At 41.5% G+C, this 18,221-nt stretch overlaps 1 protein-coding gene across 1 annotated transcript in view; it reads right to left on the bottom strand.

Moving 5' to 3' along the window:
* Positions 1 to 5,779, bottom strand: part of AHRR (aryl hydrocarbon receptor repressor) — a gene marked incomplete at both ends in the record, with an annotated part of 62,718 nt that extends 56,939 nt beyond the window's left edge. The window contains one exon of the mRNA XM_084209421.1: positions 5,718 to 5,779. Coding sequence (XP_084065547.1) covers positions 5,718 to 5,779 — 62 coding nt within the window. The remainder of the gene's footprint in view (positions 1 to 5,717) is intronic.
* Between the last annotated feature and the right edge of the window lie 12,442 nt (positions 5,780 to 18,221).

Here is an 18,221-nt window from a genome sequence, read left to right as displayed (position 1 = left end):
GGCCATTATCCAGGCATGAGCTATGGTACACTGGAGCCACAAACATGGATACTCAAGAAACAGCAATTAAGAAGACTATAGTTGTGCTAACAGTTTCTACTTTCACCTCTCTGAATCCAAGGATCACAATCTTAACTAACTAGCCTACAGTGGACAATGAGAGTAAAAACTAATTATTTGTCACACTTTACTACTGTGTTTTCATGCTACACACATTTACTGCATTTTTCAATCACAAGGTGGTTAAGGTGTTAAATTACATCAGTATTAATTTGTCATAGCAGTTGTAATTCTAAAATAATTGTGCTTAGGAATTAGCAAAAAAAAAGATCAGTTTTTTGAAGAGCGGTTTTGTACGTAGGACTGCTGCTAACTGAAAACCTCTGAAAATCAGATCTGAAAAATTCTTTGCTACTTTTGAGAACCTCATTTCAAGAGAACAGCTTCAGTGGACAAGATGGACAGAAAAAAACGAGTTAGTAATAATACTTTTTTTTTCCAGTTTCAAGAAAATACATAATTTCTGCTATTTCATTCAAAATTGCCAATACTTATATATGGTTCTTCAATAAAACAATGAGTTGTTTCTAAACACATGGAGAAGATTTTGCTGATTTTGCTGGGATAAAATGAACTACTTTCCTGTATTAGGGAGAGGAAATATGAGAACAAATAATGCAATCAACAAAGAAGGAATAGTGTTTCTTACTTTTTCTGAGTTGACTATTTTTTGCAGTAAACCTTGAGGCTCAGCCATCCTATGACACCAAAAGGATGTCTGATTTATGGAGGGCAGTAATTTTGTGGAACATAGCCTACAGCTGAGCAAAGGATAAAGAACATAAGCTTTGCTAATCGGTCTTTACATCTGACAAACCAGCTGAAGCAAGGAAGCAATGTAGGACAGAAGAAATTAATTCCAATAAGGAAAATTAAGCTGATGAGTTCAAGAGGTAAAAATCGCCAAGAGTAACATGAAATAGAAATAGAAGTTGTTCAAGCCCATTTACCACATAAAATAGTGACTGCTCTATCCCAGAGAAGAAGGCTTTGAAGCAATTAGGTGGTCTGCCTTTGTACTGAGTGCAAGGAGTAGTTTTCATAAGATGGTAGGGAATGGTGTAAAAAGACTATGGGAGAAAGCTCAGGACTGAGGCTTCCTGAAAACTCAAGGAAATGATTCAGTAAGGGAGTGAATCCAAACAAACAGGGTTTAGATGTAAATGGCAGTAAGGTGCCAAGTGGATGTGATTTTAAACAATGTGAGTTCCATGGAAAGGCTCAGTTAGCTAGCCATAAACAGAAAGGCACAGGCAGGGAAAATCTTCAGTGGGCTGCCTTGAGGCAAATAAAAATTCTAGCCTTTATTTTGAGCTGAAAGTAGATGGTACTTGTTGTGTTCATGTTAAACTCTGGATTGTCAAACTGTAAACAGAGACATAGGAGACACTTGATGATCCCCCATTTACTCTGCTCTCCATGCAACACTGCTATAGTAAAGAAGACCATGTAATTCAAGGAATATATCTGGCTTTCCTTTCTTCACATTGTTAAACTGCCCAGTAGCACTTGTACCTGTGCAGGACCCACGTTAGCAGTCCGTGGGAGCTGGTGGGGAGAAAGTTCTGTGTTCCAGTGGTACACAAGGCATTGAGCCCTTTTGCCTTAGTGATTCAGTGTGCCCATGACACACAGACTGCCACTAGCGTAAACCAGTTTGGTGAGCTCGCAGAGGAATTTCCTGCAACTACAGATCTGTCTGCTGTTCCCTACCCTCTGCAGAGCCCTACCCTGTTAATGAAAACTTTGCCCTGAATAGGTTTTATAAGTATGCCCCAGTACTAAACCAGCAGAAGACCTGAGCAGAGAAAGGTCTAATCATTTACCGTGACAGCAAGCTTTCAGTAAGAAGAGGAAGGGAAGAGAGACCATGAGATGTGACAGATAGGCTGAGTGCAAAGTGACAACAGAGGATTATCATGAGTGTACTGACCAGAACTCTCAGTCACTGAGCTGTGCTTGGACACTGTATTGGAATTTTGGCAGAGCTGAGCTCCAGTGGCAGCCATGTGTGTGTGGATGTTCACCATCTCCTATGGACCAAAAGGACAGAATGAGAGAAAGCTGCTTGAGGAAAAGGCAGCCCTTTGCCACCTTCTATGTCTCTTCTGCCTCTCGACAGCAAGGAAAGGTGAAAGCAGAACTAATGGTCAAGAAGACATAAGAAGACCAGCAGAGCAGATGAGAGGTGGGATAGTGTGGTACCAAGTAAGAGGAAGGGCTATGCCACAAAGGGCCTTAAAATTAGAACTAGGAAGCAGGAGAGAGCTGCACCTCCCAAGAAGGTCTCTGTTTACCCTGGCACTGGCACAGTTCTCTCTGAAGTTGCCATTCTGGAGCAGTTATAGATACATTCAGAGCTAGGGCAGGTATAGTTGCCTTTAAAGAGCTGTAAAACATTACAAGAAATGTTTTGTAGAGGGAGAGGGTTTTACAAGATGCCGGGGTTTGAGATGAAGTAGTGGCTGAAGTTCTCAAATGGTAACTGTCCTGAAGCATTCATTGCCTTAGCACTTTTAAGTACTAATTTCAACACAGTGATTTTAGCTTGAGGTAAAAGACAAGATCTCTTTAATTTCCAGATGCTTGAATTACCAGTAAAATGTTAGATTTCCACAGGAAATAAACACTTGGTAGAAAATGTTTCCTTTAGTCAAAATGCCGGCTGCCTGGCTGAAAAGCATATCTGATGGAAAATTTTCAATCTGTCTGAGCTCCAGGTGTTTGACCTGTGTCCATAAACACCAGAATTCTTTAGTGTAGAGCACATTTAATGGGGCTAGCTTGGAAGTTTTTGGGCACAAAAGGAAAACAGAGATGTTTTTTTAATTTTCTTGCGTGTATAAAAGGAGAACCTGAACCTTGTATGTTATCTGAAGAATGGCAACCTAACGAAGATCACCTCTGCTAGTTCTGTGTAGAAAGCAAGACTGAAACATATTAGCTCCTCCCAGTAAAATTTTCCACACATTCTTCCCAAGTCTTGTGAGTCTCTGTAGTCTCCCATGGAGCTTTTTTATACATTTTCAACACTCTTCTGTAAAACCACCTCAGAATAAAATTCCTGTGTCTGAAAAATATTTATGAACATAATGAACAATATCATTCTGTGTTATCCTGGATTAAAATCCAGCTGCAGGATCACCACCTGGCTGACAGCCTGATCATGAAAAGATGATGTAGAGTCAGAGAGTTAGCTTCTTGGGATGTACTGAGTATGGGGAGATATGAATGTCCCAGTTGTTCTGCAGAGGAGAAAGCTGCACCTCTGTCCTTTAAATTCTGATCTTCAAAAGCACTAATCCATTAATCCTTATTGAAATCTAAGTATCCTGCTCACACTGAGGCACCTTAGCTCACTTATCCTTTTGTTAAAAGAAAGACAAATTCTAGAGACTATTTACATTAAAAAGTGAGGACTGGCCAAAGAACACCCATCAACTTTACTCTCTATGAAAAATCAGGTTTTACAACTGAGCAAATACTCCTCCCAGAACAAGTGCCAGTATCTACCTTGAGTCATTGGCAGAATGGCAGGGGAGAAAGTACAACAAGGCTGTGGAGGAGAAAGTGCTGTGCTGTCAAACAGGAGAAAAAAGTTGTAACAAAGATTGTATAACATGGATTAAAATAATGGTTAAATATGCTGCTCAATTAATAGGCTTTGTCTACCCTTCTAAATTCAAGATAAACTATTCAAGGCAGCATAACAGCAATCTCAGAGTCCTGAAATGTCAGTAAGACCAGCAGGACTGAAAGACACAGACTGGGAAAGGAGCTCAGTCGGCCAGTTGGTCTGGGGCATTCAGAGCCTCTTTAGAGGAAAGTCCCTGAGTGAGGGAATAAGCACAGGAAAGGCTTACCAGAGACCAAGCCCACAAACAGATAAAGTTTGAGGAAGAGACCAGTGTTGCTAGGAACTGAGAAATCATCCTCAGCAAGTGCTAAGTAACTAACCACAGAAAATGGACTGCTGTCTCCAGTGTGGGACTCCAGTATTCTAACAATCCAAACAGTTCCCCTTGTTTTAACCCATGTTTCTTAATCAAAATTGTTCATGTCCTCGCTTGAAAAGTTCAGACGCAGGTACCTGCACTGCAACATCATAGAAAAGCTATCTTCAAGGCAGCATTACCTGCAATGGTTCTCAAGATGAAAACTTGGTTCTATAAAGTAAGTGAGAATTTTCTTCTGAGAGTATTAAAGCCAGAGCTTCCAAAAAGGCCAATGAGATCATTTCCATGATTTGTTAGCAGGTAGTTTTCTTACCATTAATTTATCTAGAAGTCATCTTTGAGAGGAGTTCTAAATAGCATGTAAACTCCAAACATAAGCTTAATGTTCTCAAACCAACTGCAAGTCTCCTTCCTTCTTCACAAAAGTAATGATCCATAAACAGTTCTGCATAGAGGTAATTTAATGTACTGGAAATGTTCCATCCCTCTTGCAATTGTTATAAAATCAAATATCCACATCTATACTGAAACAGTAGTGCAAATAACTTACAAACATTTTGAATTCAACACTTGGGATTTTTGCAGGAAGAATAATTTGCATATGCCATTATCTTTGTCTACTGAAATGTGATACATTTTAAACTAAAAGAAAAAATTTTTTAAGTGGGAACAAGTGGTTCATGAGCAAATACTGCCCAAAATCCAAACACTATCAACAGATGTCCTTAAAACATTCAGAGAAACTCCCCTTTGACTTTAGACTAATATGTACAATTTTAAGCCAAGTGGGTTATTTTTAGAAGTTCTGCACAACTGAAAATAGGGAAATCTATTTTAGTTACCTTCTCATCCTTAAATTGTGTATGAAGGCCACCAGTGCCAGTTCATAATTTTAACAGAGTAAAAATGTGTGTTTCATAGTCATATAATCAAATGTAACACAGAAAATATGGGATGATTACATTAAAAAGCTTTGTTTCATAGACTGGCTTATGGCATCTGGAACTCACTTACATTTGAGTGATAGCAAACTCTTTTTTTCCCCCCTCGCATCTCAAGCACCTTGTAGTAACAAATTTCCACTGCATTTCTTCTTCTCCTGCTTTGCCTTCGCACATACAATTCCTCTCTTCCATATTTCTCCTAATGAAAGTGATCCCATATCTAATAGAAATCTGAAAATTATGTGTTCTATTTGCAAAAAGTGACTCACCAGTCTGCTCTTTCAGTTGGCTGAACTGACCCACTTTCCCGGCTGGCTTATGTTGGACTTAGCAATGCCCCAAGCAAGGCTAGGGCATCCCCCAGGAATGGGGAAGGGGGGAGTGCAGTGCCAGTGCTCTGGTGCCACTCAACACATGGCTTCTCAAAAAGCTCCTTGAACAGGAGGCAGGGAGCACGGAAGCACCAAGGTGGCAGCCACCCCTCCAACCCACCACGGCAGCACCGCGGCACCCCCGGCACCACTGGCCTCCTCCTGGGATACCTACTGGTGGGTAAGGATGGTTTGAGCCAGGCTGGGCATCCTTTCTGGAGACATCTTGTCCATGAGGAGCCAGCCTCCCAGCCAAGGGTTTGTCATTGCAGAGATTCGGTCTCCCCTGTGTCGGTGGACCATAGGAGGAAGGGAACCCTCCTTCTACCTCATTTCTAGCCCGTACGCTTGGAGGGAGATGCCTCCTGATGAATATGATACTTAACTGTTTTTGAATGGGCTTCCTCCTTTTCCTCCCAGCATAGAGGCATTCCCCTGGAGGAATCATGGCTTTGACACTGAAAAACAAAAGGAATAGTTCAGAGGTTTCTGTGTTTCAGGCTGCTCTACTAAATGACAGCACAAGGAAAATGTTTGTTTCTTGAGTGTGACATTCAGCAACACTAAAAAGCATGGTGGCATTAGTGAAGACAGAAGCTTACGGCTTATTCAATTTCCTACCCTAATATTATTAGAATATTGATGTCAATGTTCAATTTTCATTTTTTCCAATTAAGCATACTATGCATGATATAAAATGGTTATAAAATACATCCTGTTGACTGGATATCCAAATTTTTTTTCCCTTCCCGGCTCATTTCTAAATTCGGCTAAACAAATAAGAATGAATAATACCACCCGTCATCTGCAGGGAGGATTTCACAGCTTTTAAAATACACAGGAATATTATCTCCATTACTGACATTGTGACTAGTAGGTTGCAATTATTCAAATCAGCATTTCTCCAGATCCTCACATCCTCATTTTTAAAGGCTGAAAATATAGCTGTCGGCAGCTCAAGATGTGACACACAGATTTGTGGTTAGCACTAGGACCCAATGTAGTGCTGACTGAGGTGACAATTTTCACACAAAACTTGGTCTTATTGATTTATTTCAGTATGTTAGCCCTAGAGACATTGCAGAGTGGGAAAAAGTCTTTGCATTCAGTCTGTTTAAATCTTTTGGAGATTAGCTGAATATCAAAGTCTCTTGATTTTCTGTCTGAAAGAATATTTTAGTCATGCTGAGTGCTGTTCAACAGTGGGTGCATGCTGCCAGAGAGGTTAGTGTATCTCAAGAGTAATTGCTGTTTTGTGTAAGATACAAAATTAAAGGGAACTTCTATGTCACTGAATCAAATCCCATGCTGGGGAACATGTGTGTCATGTAAAGCAAATCATAAACTTGCCGAGCTTAATTACAAAAACCTTTAGAATGGCTTTCTTTTTCATGGAAAGACAGCTTTCTTTTTCATGGAAAGACAGCTTTCTGATAACTAGAAACCTTTTGCCTTCCAGCTTAAATTTGTTCATGGTCATTTTATGCCCATTTGTTCTTCTGCCAACATTGTCTTTTAGTTTAAATAGCTCTTCCTCCTCCATTGTGTTTACTCATTGGCATATTTTTAAATATCAGTCATATCTTCAGTCAGCCTTCATTTTTCTATTCTGGGACAAACCAAACTCTTTTATTTCCCTCTCATGTTACAAATTGGTTTTTTCTTCCTATCATTTTAGGAGAACAGAATTTAGCCCAGTTTATTAAGCAAAATCTAAAATTTATTTCATACATGCAAGCACAGCATCTTTTGCTAAATTGAGATGCCTTAGGTCTACTGTGTTCCCCTCATCTGGAAAATCAGTTATTGTGTCAACAGACAGCTAGCAGGTTACTTTGGCAAAATTATTTAAATCTACATTCCATTTTTACTTCAACTAACTACATCTGTTATTTGTTCTTTCCTTCTGAGAATTCATTCTGAAATGATGCATTATATAGAGATCAGACTAATTCCTTCTCTCAAATGCAGGTTATGGTGGAAACACCAGTCATTCTCCAGTTGGTGCAGTATCAGGAATTAGGTTCTTCCAGAAACAGGGCCATATTTTCCACTATTACTGGAATAATTTCCTGTGACGTCAGATGGGTGAACTGCCTGTCCAAAGTTGATGACGGATATGATACTGTGCAATAAATACTGCTGCAGGTTAAGATTATGCCACAGCCTTTGCTTAGATTAAGCCTTCTTGCCACCTTTAAAGACCTTGTTAAATAGGTTTAATCTGCAATTTCTTTCTTTTTAACAGTCTGCCAGTTTTTAAGATTACATCTACCCTAACAGGTTTCCTCCTTCAGCTGGAAGCTAAAATGGTATGGACATCCAAAAGAACTGCAGTTTCTTCTGAAACCTTACATTAAAAATGTATTTTCTTTGTATTTGTGGTGGATTGACACTGTCTGGACTCAAGGTACCCACCAAACCCACTCTACCATTCCACTCCTGAGCAGGACAAGGGAGAGAAAATACGACAAAAGGCTCATGGGTTGAGATAAGGAAAGGGTGAGATCACTCACCACTTACTCTCACTGACAAAACAGACTGAACTTGGGGAAATTAGTCTAATTTATTACCAATCAAATGAGAGCAGGGTAATGAGAAATAACCCCAAATCTCAAAAATATTTTCCCCACAACCCTTCCTTTCTTCCAAGGCTCAACTTCAGCATTTTCCCTACCTCCTCCCCCTGCAGCAGCACAAGGGGATGGAGAATGGAGGCTGTGGTCAGTTCATCACACTCTGTCTCTGCCACTCCTTCCGCCTCAGGGGGAGGACTCCCCACACTCTCCCACGAACTTCTCCAGCATGAGTCTTTCCCACGGGCTGCAGTTCTTCACAAACTGCCCCAACATGGGCTCAGTCCTTCAGGAACAGGCTGCCCAAGCTTGGGTGCTCCTTGGGATCACAGGTCCTGCCAGAACCCTGCTCCAGCACAGGCTTCCCATGGGGTCACAGCCTCCTCCAGGCATCCCCCTGTTCTGGAGCAGGGTCCTCCATGGGGTGCAGTTATACAGCTGCCTCACCATGGACTGCAGGGGAGTCTGCTCCGACGCCTGGAGCACCTCCTCCCACTCCTTCTTCACTGCCCCTGATGTCTGCAAGGCTGCTGCTCTCACACACTCTTGCTCCTCTCTCAGACTGCAGTTGCAGCTCTTCTCCCCCTTTGTAGACTTGCTATCCCAAAAGTGCTGCCATCATTGCTGATGGGCTCAGCCCCGGCCAGCAGCAGGTCTGTCGTGGACCTGCTGGACTCAGGGGCAGCTTCCAGCAGGTTCTCACAGAAGCCGCCCTGTAGAACCCCACTACCAAATCCTTGCCATGCAAACCTAATATAATATTGTAATACTTTTGTGTTCTGAGTCCTTCCTGTCCATAATGTGAATCTATGACTCACAGTTCATGTTTCAAAACAATGTCACATGCTAGACTTCCCTTCTCTTGCCTTCACGAGCAAACTTAGAAGGAGGAGAAAGGCTTGAACAGCATAATTCAACTGAAAACTGAAAGCTAAGAGTTCACTCAATTTCCCAAAAGGGTGACTTTGTTTTAAAACCCATTCTGGATTAGTTGGTTAATATGTGACAGCAAATAAAAATAACTAAAAAGTCTTCAGCATTCAAACTGAAAACCAGGAAATAAATAGCAAACAATATGAGCTAGAATTTATGGAGTGCAAAATGCTATTTAGGAAAGAAAAAGGCCCAAAGGAAAATTCACAAATCACAGTGCTGAAGACAAAGATAGTGTGCCATTTACAAGAATATTATGAAGATAATAATTCCAAAAAGTGTATATGGTTCTAATTAGATGGAGATGGCTTTATGTTAGAACTGCATAAAAGGTAAGAGCGCTCAACAGTTTTATTTCTAGTCTATAAAAAGAAGGAGACTCATGCACTCCCATCAAACAAGAATTAGCCATGCACTCTTCAGGCTTTCTACAAGAACTTTCTACAGAATTAGAACAAAAGGTTACCACAGCAACGTGGTATGAAGCACTGCCCCAGCGACTGAGCACCAACGTCCTAGATACACACACAAACAGAGGTGCTTCTGCCACTACCACTAGTGCCAGTAGTGGTTAAAATGAGACTGAGAATGCATGGACAGGAATAAAGACAGAGTCAGAAGGTTCATGGCTGATGGTCCTAAAAATATGTCTGAAAACAGCACTAGAATTTGTTGAGTTGCAAAGATCCATAAACCTTGAAAACATCTATTTTAAAAACTGGAGAAGTTTTTAAAAGTCCTGCCTGGACTGTGTTTTCTTCTGATCACCTGTGAGCTCTTCTCTCCACCCCTAGGACAGAACAGCCCATCACCACCACTGAATGAGGCTGGGGGCTCCTTCCCCTGCCAACCTACCTGTCTCATGTGGATGAAAAACAAGAAGAGCTTGAGTGGACAGCACTCAGCTGCTCAGAACAGTTGTGCTCTTTGCTTTCTCCCTATAATGCTTGAGAGCCCTCACGTGGTCTCTACGTGCTTGAGTAGGGTGAAAATGGACCCAAAGAAGCAATCTTCCACCACCCCAGCAGAAGAAAAGGGGGCTCACAAGCTTGAGGAGCTTCAGGAGAAGGAGAGGTGGGACCAAAAGGATCAGAAAAGGGTAGATGTGGACCACAATAATTTTCTTCTGTCAGATGCTTGTAATCACTACTGACATAAAGTCACAACGAATCTCTGGGGAACACTGAAGGACTGAAAGACAGCTTCGATATGATAATATTCAGAGAAGGGAAACACGATGATCCAGCTGTCCACTGGATGGCAAGACTGACATCCATCCCAAGCAAAATACCAGAAAAGCTGATAAGAAAGATGAATCACATCACTTAGCAGAATTCTATGGAGTATCATGCTCTTTGGAGTGAAACTAACTCACTGAGAAGTTTTCACCTCTAGCTGACAGAGGAGTTCACTTGTATTAGTAACTTAAGTTAGCAGCACAACGTTCTGCTTTTAAAAAGCTCCAACAAAGCATTACAGTGCACAGTTTCCACAAGTAAATAATCTGTCAAGTGACAGAATAAAAAGAAAAGTAGTCATAGAGAAATCACTACTAAATAGAAGAAGTTTTACAAAGACCTTACAGACATTGAGGTTCAATACAAACTCATTGGCAATAATATTTACAAAGTTAAAAACATTTAGAAGTTTGATAAATAATGCTGAAGACACAGTGAAGCAGCAACCTGGAGTGTCCAGTAGGCTGTTTTTCTTTATTCACAATGTATTTTCATACAGTCAAATGCAAACACTTGCATCTCAGAATAGGGAATGCACATCATTGATACTGAATAGGGACTGCATCCTGAAATGTGAGTGATTCTTGAAAGGAATTAGGGATCAAAGGGAAAAATGAATACAATCCATAGTTTGAGCTGCCAGGGAGGAGTTGCTGCAAAGGGAGCTAATGCAGATGCTAACCTAAGTGAAGTGGGTTTACATCTGCCTAAAGATATGATAAGACTGATGCTGGAACAGTGTGTACAGTTGGCATGTAAGTGTTTTTCAAGTAATGTTAGAAACTGGTAAGAATGAGGAAAGAAGCTAAAATAAATACTTGCAGGCTGAATAAATGTCTTTGCATAGAAAAAAGATTTAGGTGATTTGAGCAAAGTGAAGTACTTCCAGGGGAAGATATGAGTACTGAATAATTTTAATCTGAAACACAGCAAGCACTTAGAAAGTGAAGCTGAAGCCAGATACATCCAAATAAGAAATAAGGCATTAATCTGTAACATCATGAGCATTTAAAAACTGGAACAAGGTACAAAGGGTTTAATGGATTCTGTTGTCTTGAAACCACTGTTAGATGCCTTTTTTGTAATATGCACTTTACCCTAAGAGAAGTTATACTTAAATTAAATAGAAACAGTTGAGTTTAACTCAGGAAAAAAAAAATCTTTGGTAGCTATAGGAGGTCAGATTACATTATCCAATGATCTCTCCTTTCACTAAATTTTATGAATCATTTCCTGCCCAAATGTAATCACATACCATGCATTCAATGCCTGAACTACAAGAAAGGGCTGTGCAGACCACAGCTTCGAAGAGGCACAGCTATTGAAGAGGCAGCCTGCGAGTGGGAAGGCTCTGTGTGTGCTCATCCCCACCATGCCACAGCACCATGCTGCAGTTTCACCAGCAAAGCAAGAAGGGGATGGGGCTGGAGAGTGCCTTGGCTTTTCTCAGGATTATGTGTTTCCACCTTGGCTGGGTCAGCTCTGGAAAAAGACTTCCAGTCACGATGGCTCATCAACAGGACAGAAATCTACCTGCCTGCTCTCACTAAATTAATTGTGATTAGCACATTTGTGCCAAGTTTTCCGTTTCTAATGAATGGCCATGTCTTAGGAGAAAGTATGGTAACAGTTTTGGATATATCCTTGTAAATAGCATGTTTCTAGCTGAAGCTGCCCCACTTAAAAAATAACAGAAGCAAAGAATGAATAAGGATTGTGAAACCAAGCCCCACACTCGGAGTGCAAACTGTTTGGGTTATCACGAAGAACAGCAACAGAGAACTTCTATACAATAAGTAACTACATTACAAAGGAAACAAACATTTCGTGACAAGAAACAAACATTTCTAGCGAGATCCAATTTACTGAACTTGAGGCTAATTAAATCCAAATAACAGTTAAATGACAATCAAAATAATTTACCACAGCCTGTAGAGGATTCTCCACTGCTGAGCATTTTTTCATCAAAAACTTTTTTCTTAACAAAACTAATGGACCTGTGTGGTAAGAATTTGTTGAAGGGCATCCAATGGTCCAGTTTTACATGAGGTTGAAGCAAGATCACCGTGGCTCTTTCTGGCCCTAAAATTTCCTTTTCTACCTCAATTATTTCCCCAGTGAAAGAACAGTGGGTTAAATCTCAAACATGAGGAGTTTTCAGAAGCCTAAAAAAATGTATTTATTGCTTGATTTAGAGAGGGTGTTCTACAAGTATCAGTTATCATATGTTGTCTGACAAACACACATAAAATGTCTCTTTAATTTCCTTTGAAGAAAACGTGTACAAATTTGGCTACGTTTGGAGCTTCTAGGAGAAAATCCAGCTTGCGTGTGCTCTGGAGACTCGTTGTAGTCTGACAGATATCTAGAGCTTCTGCCTGAGCTGAGCACACGTCATCCCCTTCATTCCTCCTACAGGCATCTGCACTGTGCACACGCATCCCCGTGCACTTCACAGGGCTCCCCTCAGAGCAGCAAAGGCAGCGCCAGACCCTCACTCTTGCCATCCCTCCCCATCCTGGTGCAACAAAGGACTCCAAATATAAGGCAAGGGAACAGGGAGTCAGCCATGGGAAGGACTGAAGCAGGCTGGGACAAGGCAGGGAAGAGTAGTCCTGACTCTCAGCATCCCTGAGACCTGCAGAGAGATGCTGTGCCCCAAAAACACTCCAGAAAAGGACCATTCAGGAGTACCACTTTTGTATTATCATTAGGAATACAAAGGAACCATTGAAAATTTGGGGGTTTGCCAGAAATAAAGTGGCCAGCACTTCCCTACTGCAGTCTCCCTTCCAGATCTCTTGTGGGCTCCTTTGCCTTCACTGCCTGCCTTAGGAGAAGCAGTCTGAGCAGCGGGAGCCAGAGTCCTGCCCTGCTTGGAGAGCTGCGGGGGGGAATCGGCGCTGCAGGGGCTGTAGGAATTAGGGCTGCAGGATGCAAGGCACACAACTACAGCCTGGGACATCAGAGGCACCAGCCCTCACTTTCTGGGAGCCTTGGTCTGCTCTAAAAGCACTGAGCACTCGGTACTGCAGCTGGAGGCAGCCAGCACTGAGCTCTGAATAAGTGCAAACCGAAGGCTGCATCTTCTAGAAAATCATCTTCTGAGTGCCTGGCATCGAGCAAATGAGAATAAGTGTTTCAGGTTCATCACTTCTAATAAGTCCATATGTCTCAGCAGTGTAATAAAGATTAACTCAGTGGTGGATTTGATGTACTTAAATACTAAAGTAACAATTACCACTGAAGTGTCTGTAACAAAATCAAGAGCACTTTTTTTGCACAGGATTTGAACAGTGCATCCTACAGAGCTGGGACTGTGAGGTAAATGAGGATAAGAGAAACAAAATCCACAACTTCTACTTTAGCATTTGATTGAATTTAGTTCCTGTCCACACGACTGAGGTATTTAACAGCTGGACTTGATGTTCTTAGAGGTATTTTTCAATCCAAGTGTTTTATGAATTTATGTTTACTCCTAGGTTTCCTAATTTGCAAGCGCTTGACTTTAAAACAGAGCAGCCCTTTGCTAAGGCATGGATATGTAGCTACACTCTTCTTCTTTAGCAAAACAATAATTTCAATCGTTATTCTTCCGTCACAAACAAGTTCATCGGGGGACTGAATTGTCTCATCAGCCTTTCTTTCTTTTTATGTTTATATAAGAAAGCCTGAAATTAAGTTCAAGGACACTTCTTTTGAGCTCTGAGGATGTAAATAAATAACTTCTTAAAAAAGCTTAGATGCAGTTTTGATAGGTTTTTTAAAGTGATGTTTGAAAAATACAGCTGTTTTTAGAACTCATAACATGCACTCTGTGTCTTGAGGACAGATACACAGGGCAGCACACATAAAAACACAGCAAAAAATTAATATTGGGAATATGTTTGGTACAAGACTTTGTAGTTAGTAGAGTGGCATCTCTTTCTACAAGGTTTGATTTTGGTCCTCCATTGTCTCTACCACAAACCTTCTGAGGAAAATGTAAGGTTGCCACAGCAGCCGGACTTTTCATAGGAAGGCATGAGCAGCAATGAAAAGTTTTCTACAGCTGGGGCATTTAGGATATTGTCTGAACCATATGGATTATTTGATGACTAACAAGACAGTCAATCTTGCATTGCAATCTTTCCCTCAGTAGGGATATTAGTGTAGCATGTTTCACTTTTAAACTCTCAGGAACATAATATCTTTGAGATCTCTGTCCCTCCGTTCTGTTTGCTGGAACCTGACTAACAGGTCACAAGAAAAAAAGACGTTGTGAAAGCGTAAGCATCATTTCCATAGCAAATCTGACTAAAACCAGTAAGATGATAGGCCAATGAAATATTTCTGCCATGAATGGTAGCAAAGCCTCAGCTCAGCTCTCTTCCACCTATAGCTAGGTTCAGGTTTGAGGAGCAGCTTTATGCTGGCAACAGAGAGCTCAGTACAGAGAACAACTCAAGCATGTTTGTTAACTGTATATATAATTTCTCAGACAGGTTCTGCCCAGATATAGATCTGTGCTGTCATGATAAGGTTTCTAGAGCTAATTAGTTACTCAAGTTTATGCAGTTCATTAGCTTGTCTTCAATTTTAAGTGAAGGATTAATATCCTTAGATAGAAGAGGATAACAATATCCCTTTGAATTAATTGCGTCATGTTTTTTCACAAGACACGTGGCTGGCTGTGCACTGACTGCCTGTTGGGTTGTCTTATCCTCATGCCCCACTCCCTGTTCCTCCATAAGGTGGTGTATGCTCCAGCACCCACACACAACTGTGATGGGGTAAATTGGATATGTTACTTGGAGTTACAAACTAGCCACAGATTGCAAATATAATTAAGGACTGGTCCTCCAAACCCTCTTGTAAGTTCATTGGCATTCCTGGTGCTATTCTCCCAACCACCTCTGTTTTAATACCCTGCTTGCCATTTCATCACACTTCAACTGTCTGAGGTTTAGGTTCTCTTTGAAGTACTAGAACAAGGATCTTTGATAAGACTACTTGTCTTATCCACAAGGCTATACTAGAATTGTGGTTGTATTGAGTTTGTGTGGCCAGTTTTGGTAGCAGAGGGGCTACAGGAGTGGCTTCCATCAGAAGATGCTGGAAGCCTCCCCCAGGTCCAACAGAGCCAATGCCAGGCTGCTCCAAGGTGGACCCAGCACAGGCCAAGGCAAAGCCGATCAGAAATGGCAATAGTGTCTCTGTGATAACATATTTAAGAAGGAAGAAAAAAAGATACTGTGCAGAATAAATTGTGCTCAGAGAAAAGGGGAGTAAGAGTATGCAAGAGGAGCAACTCTGCAGACACCAAAGTCAGTGAAGAAGGGGGAGGAGGTGTTCCAGATGCCAGAGCTGAGATTCTCCTGTAGCCTGTGGAAGAGCCCATGTACCAGGCAGTTGCAGCCCTGCAGCTCATGGAGATCCACAGGGATGAAGAGATCCACCTGCAGCCCGTGGAAAAGACACACACCAGAGCAAGTGGATCCCTGACAGGAGGCTGTGACCCTTTGTTAGAACTGGCTGATGGCAGGGACCTGCAGAGCCATGGAGAGAGTGTGTCCAGTGAGTGTCCCCCATGGTTTGTGGGGGATCCTGCTGGAGCAACCTGTCCCTGAGCAACTGCCCTCTGTGGAAAGGGACCCACACTGGAATAGTTTGTGAAGAACTATAGCCTGTGGGAAAGATTCAGGCTGGAGAAGTTCATTAAGAACTGTCTCCCGTGGGAAGAACCCCACCTTGGAGCAGAGGAAGATTCGTCTCTCTGAGCAGTGGAGAAACATGTGATGAACTGACCATAACCCCATTCCCTGCCTCCCTGCACCACTGGGAGGCAGGAGGCACAGCTGGAAAGAAGGGAGGGGTGAGGGGAAGGTATTTTTAAGATTTGTTTTACTTCTCAATATCGTGCTCTGATTTTGATTTGCAATAAGTTAAATTAATTTCCCCAAGCTGAGTCTGTTTTGCCCATGATGATAATCAATGAGTGATCTCTTGCTGCCCTTATCTCAGCTCACGAGCCTTTCGTTATGCTTTCTCTCTCCTGGCCAGTTGAGGAAGGGAGTGATAGAGTGCTTTAGGTGGGCCTGGCATCCACCCAGAGTCAACCCACCACAGCAGTGCAATTTTGGAGTAAATGCAAACAGTGTGATGGGAAACCCTGAGTTATACAAATGGAGGCTATGGCTAGGTTAGAGGATTGAATAGATGAGACAGGACAGAATCACCAGCAACCATTTCCAGGGGTTTTCTTCTGTAAAGAAGAACTTAAGTGGGAGTTTCATCAGGAAAGAATTGCTTATGAAACTCAGGAAGACTCTCCACGGTAGCCAGTAAGATGGTGATGTTCTTCTGCAAGTGGGCCAAGATCCAGTTCCAAGTCTTTAGAAAAAGTCTATCCTACACAATAACTGTACTCTCATTGTCCTGATTTCTCTATTTTTTTTTCCCACAAAAGGCTTCCTAAAAGATTTTAGTTGCACTCCATTGCAGTAAAGGAGTAAAATATGTGACAGCTCATCTATTTTGAATATCTATTTTTCCATATATATAGATAATATATAACTCATTTGTATCATATATTTGCACTTTTTCTGCATCACTAGAGACAACATGGAAAGAGACAAAAGTGGCTGCCCTTGGCTCAGAGACACAGCCTGTCCTCAGAGGAGCCAGGATAGCACAGCATAGCATTCTTCCAAAGAATAAAGGCAAAAGAGACCTAGATGGATCTAAGGCCAACAAAATGGAGACTGCTCTAAAAGTTATGAAATGTATGTAGGACTAGGAAAGCAGGCGGGAAAACCAGTAATACAGCTAGATATAAAATCAGCTTTTTGGTGAGATGCAATCCTATTCTACTCCAGGCTTTGCTCTTCTGTGCTGTTCCTATTCAGTTATTCAGTGGAAGAAAAAGAGTAACTGAGAATGAACTTACAAGAGCCCCACAACAGAGGTTCAGCAGAGCTTAGATATCTGAAGATCCAGAGGTAAAACAAAACAAAACATCAACTAGAAAAGCAAACAAACAACCCCCCCCCGAAACAAAAACAAACAAACAAAAAACCCGACAAAAAATAAACAAACCAACCTTTCAGGGAGGGAAAAAAAGGTGTTTTTCTCAAAGCTTGAGATGGAAAATGGGAATGCAGAAGAAAATTAAAATTAAGCATGAAGTATTTTCTCCTGGAACTCTGAAATTTGTGCTTAAATTGCTTGTTATTATTATTACCGTTGCAGTTCAGTGTTTCAAAATGTTTGTGCCACCATTGTAAAAACCACCTAGTTTGGAAGAAGCAGGTCACAGATCGGAAAAACACACCAAGAGCCAGGCCGCCGTGCGAGTTGTCAAGCTTTTGCTCAATTCTTGCAAGTCTTCAGCTTAATGAAGTACATGAAAATCAGAATGGAAACTCAAAAGTTCCTGTTTTTTCAAATACTGAATCTGAAAACAAAAGTAAAAATAAAAGCTGGTGTATCTAAAATTTTTATGTAAATATGGCTAAACAAGTAATACTGGTTGAAAGGCTGTCTAGTTTTTGTCTGCCGTGCTGACAAGGCGCTACTCCATCACCTTGGTTTGGATAAGTACTAAAACACTGTGCAGGTCCTTAATTACCAATGTATAAGGCCCATGCAAACATCACAAAGCTCAACAGGGCCAAGTGCAAGGTCCTGCACGTGGGTCAGTCAGCCCCAAGCACAGGCTGGGCAGAGAACGGATTGAGGGCAGCTCTGGAGAGAAGCACTTGGCTCCAGGGAGACCCTTAAAAAAGCCTTCCAGTATCTAAAGTGGGCCTACAAGAAACCTGGAGAGGGAATTTTCACAAGGGCATGCACTGATAAGACAAGGGCTAATGATTTCAAAGTGAAGGCAGTTTTAGATGAATTGTTAAGCATAAATTCTTTACAGTGGGGGTGCTGAGACACTGGCGCAGGCCACCTGGAGAAGTTGCAGGTGCCTCATTCATGGATGTGTTCAGGTTCAGGTTGAATGGGGCCCTGAGCAACTATTTGAAGGTGTCCCTGCCTATGGCAGTGGGGTAAGAATTGGAATCTTTAAGGTCCCTTCCAACCCAAACCACTCTGTGATCTATGATTCTGTGTTTTCCTCTTCAGAAACACAAATTTCTCCTTTGTAAGCAAAAGATTC

This window comes from Fringilla coelebs (genome assembly GCF_963513975.1).
Source record: "Fringilla coelebs genome assembly, chromosome: 1".
In the NCBI taxonomy this organism is placed as follows: Eukaryota; Metazoa; Chordata; class Aves; order Passeriformes; family Fringillidae; genus Fringilla; species Fringilla coelebs.
This window is presented reverse-complemented; position numbering and strand designations above follow the sequence as displayed.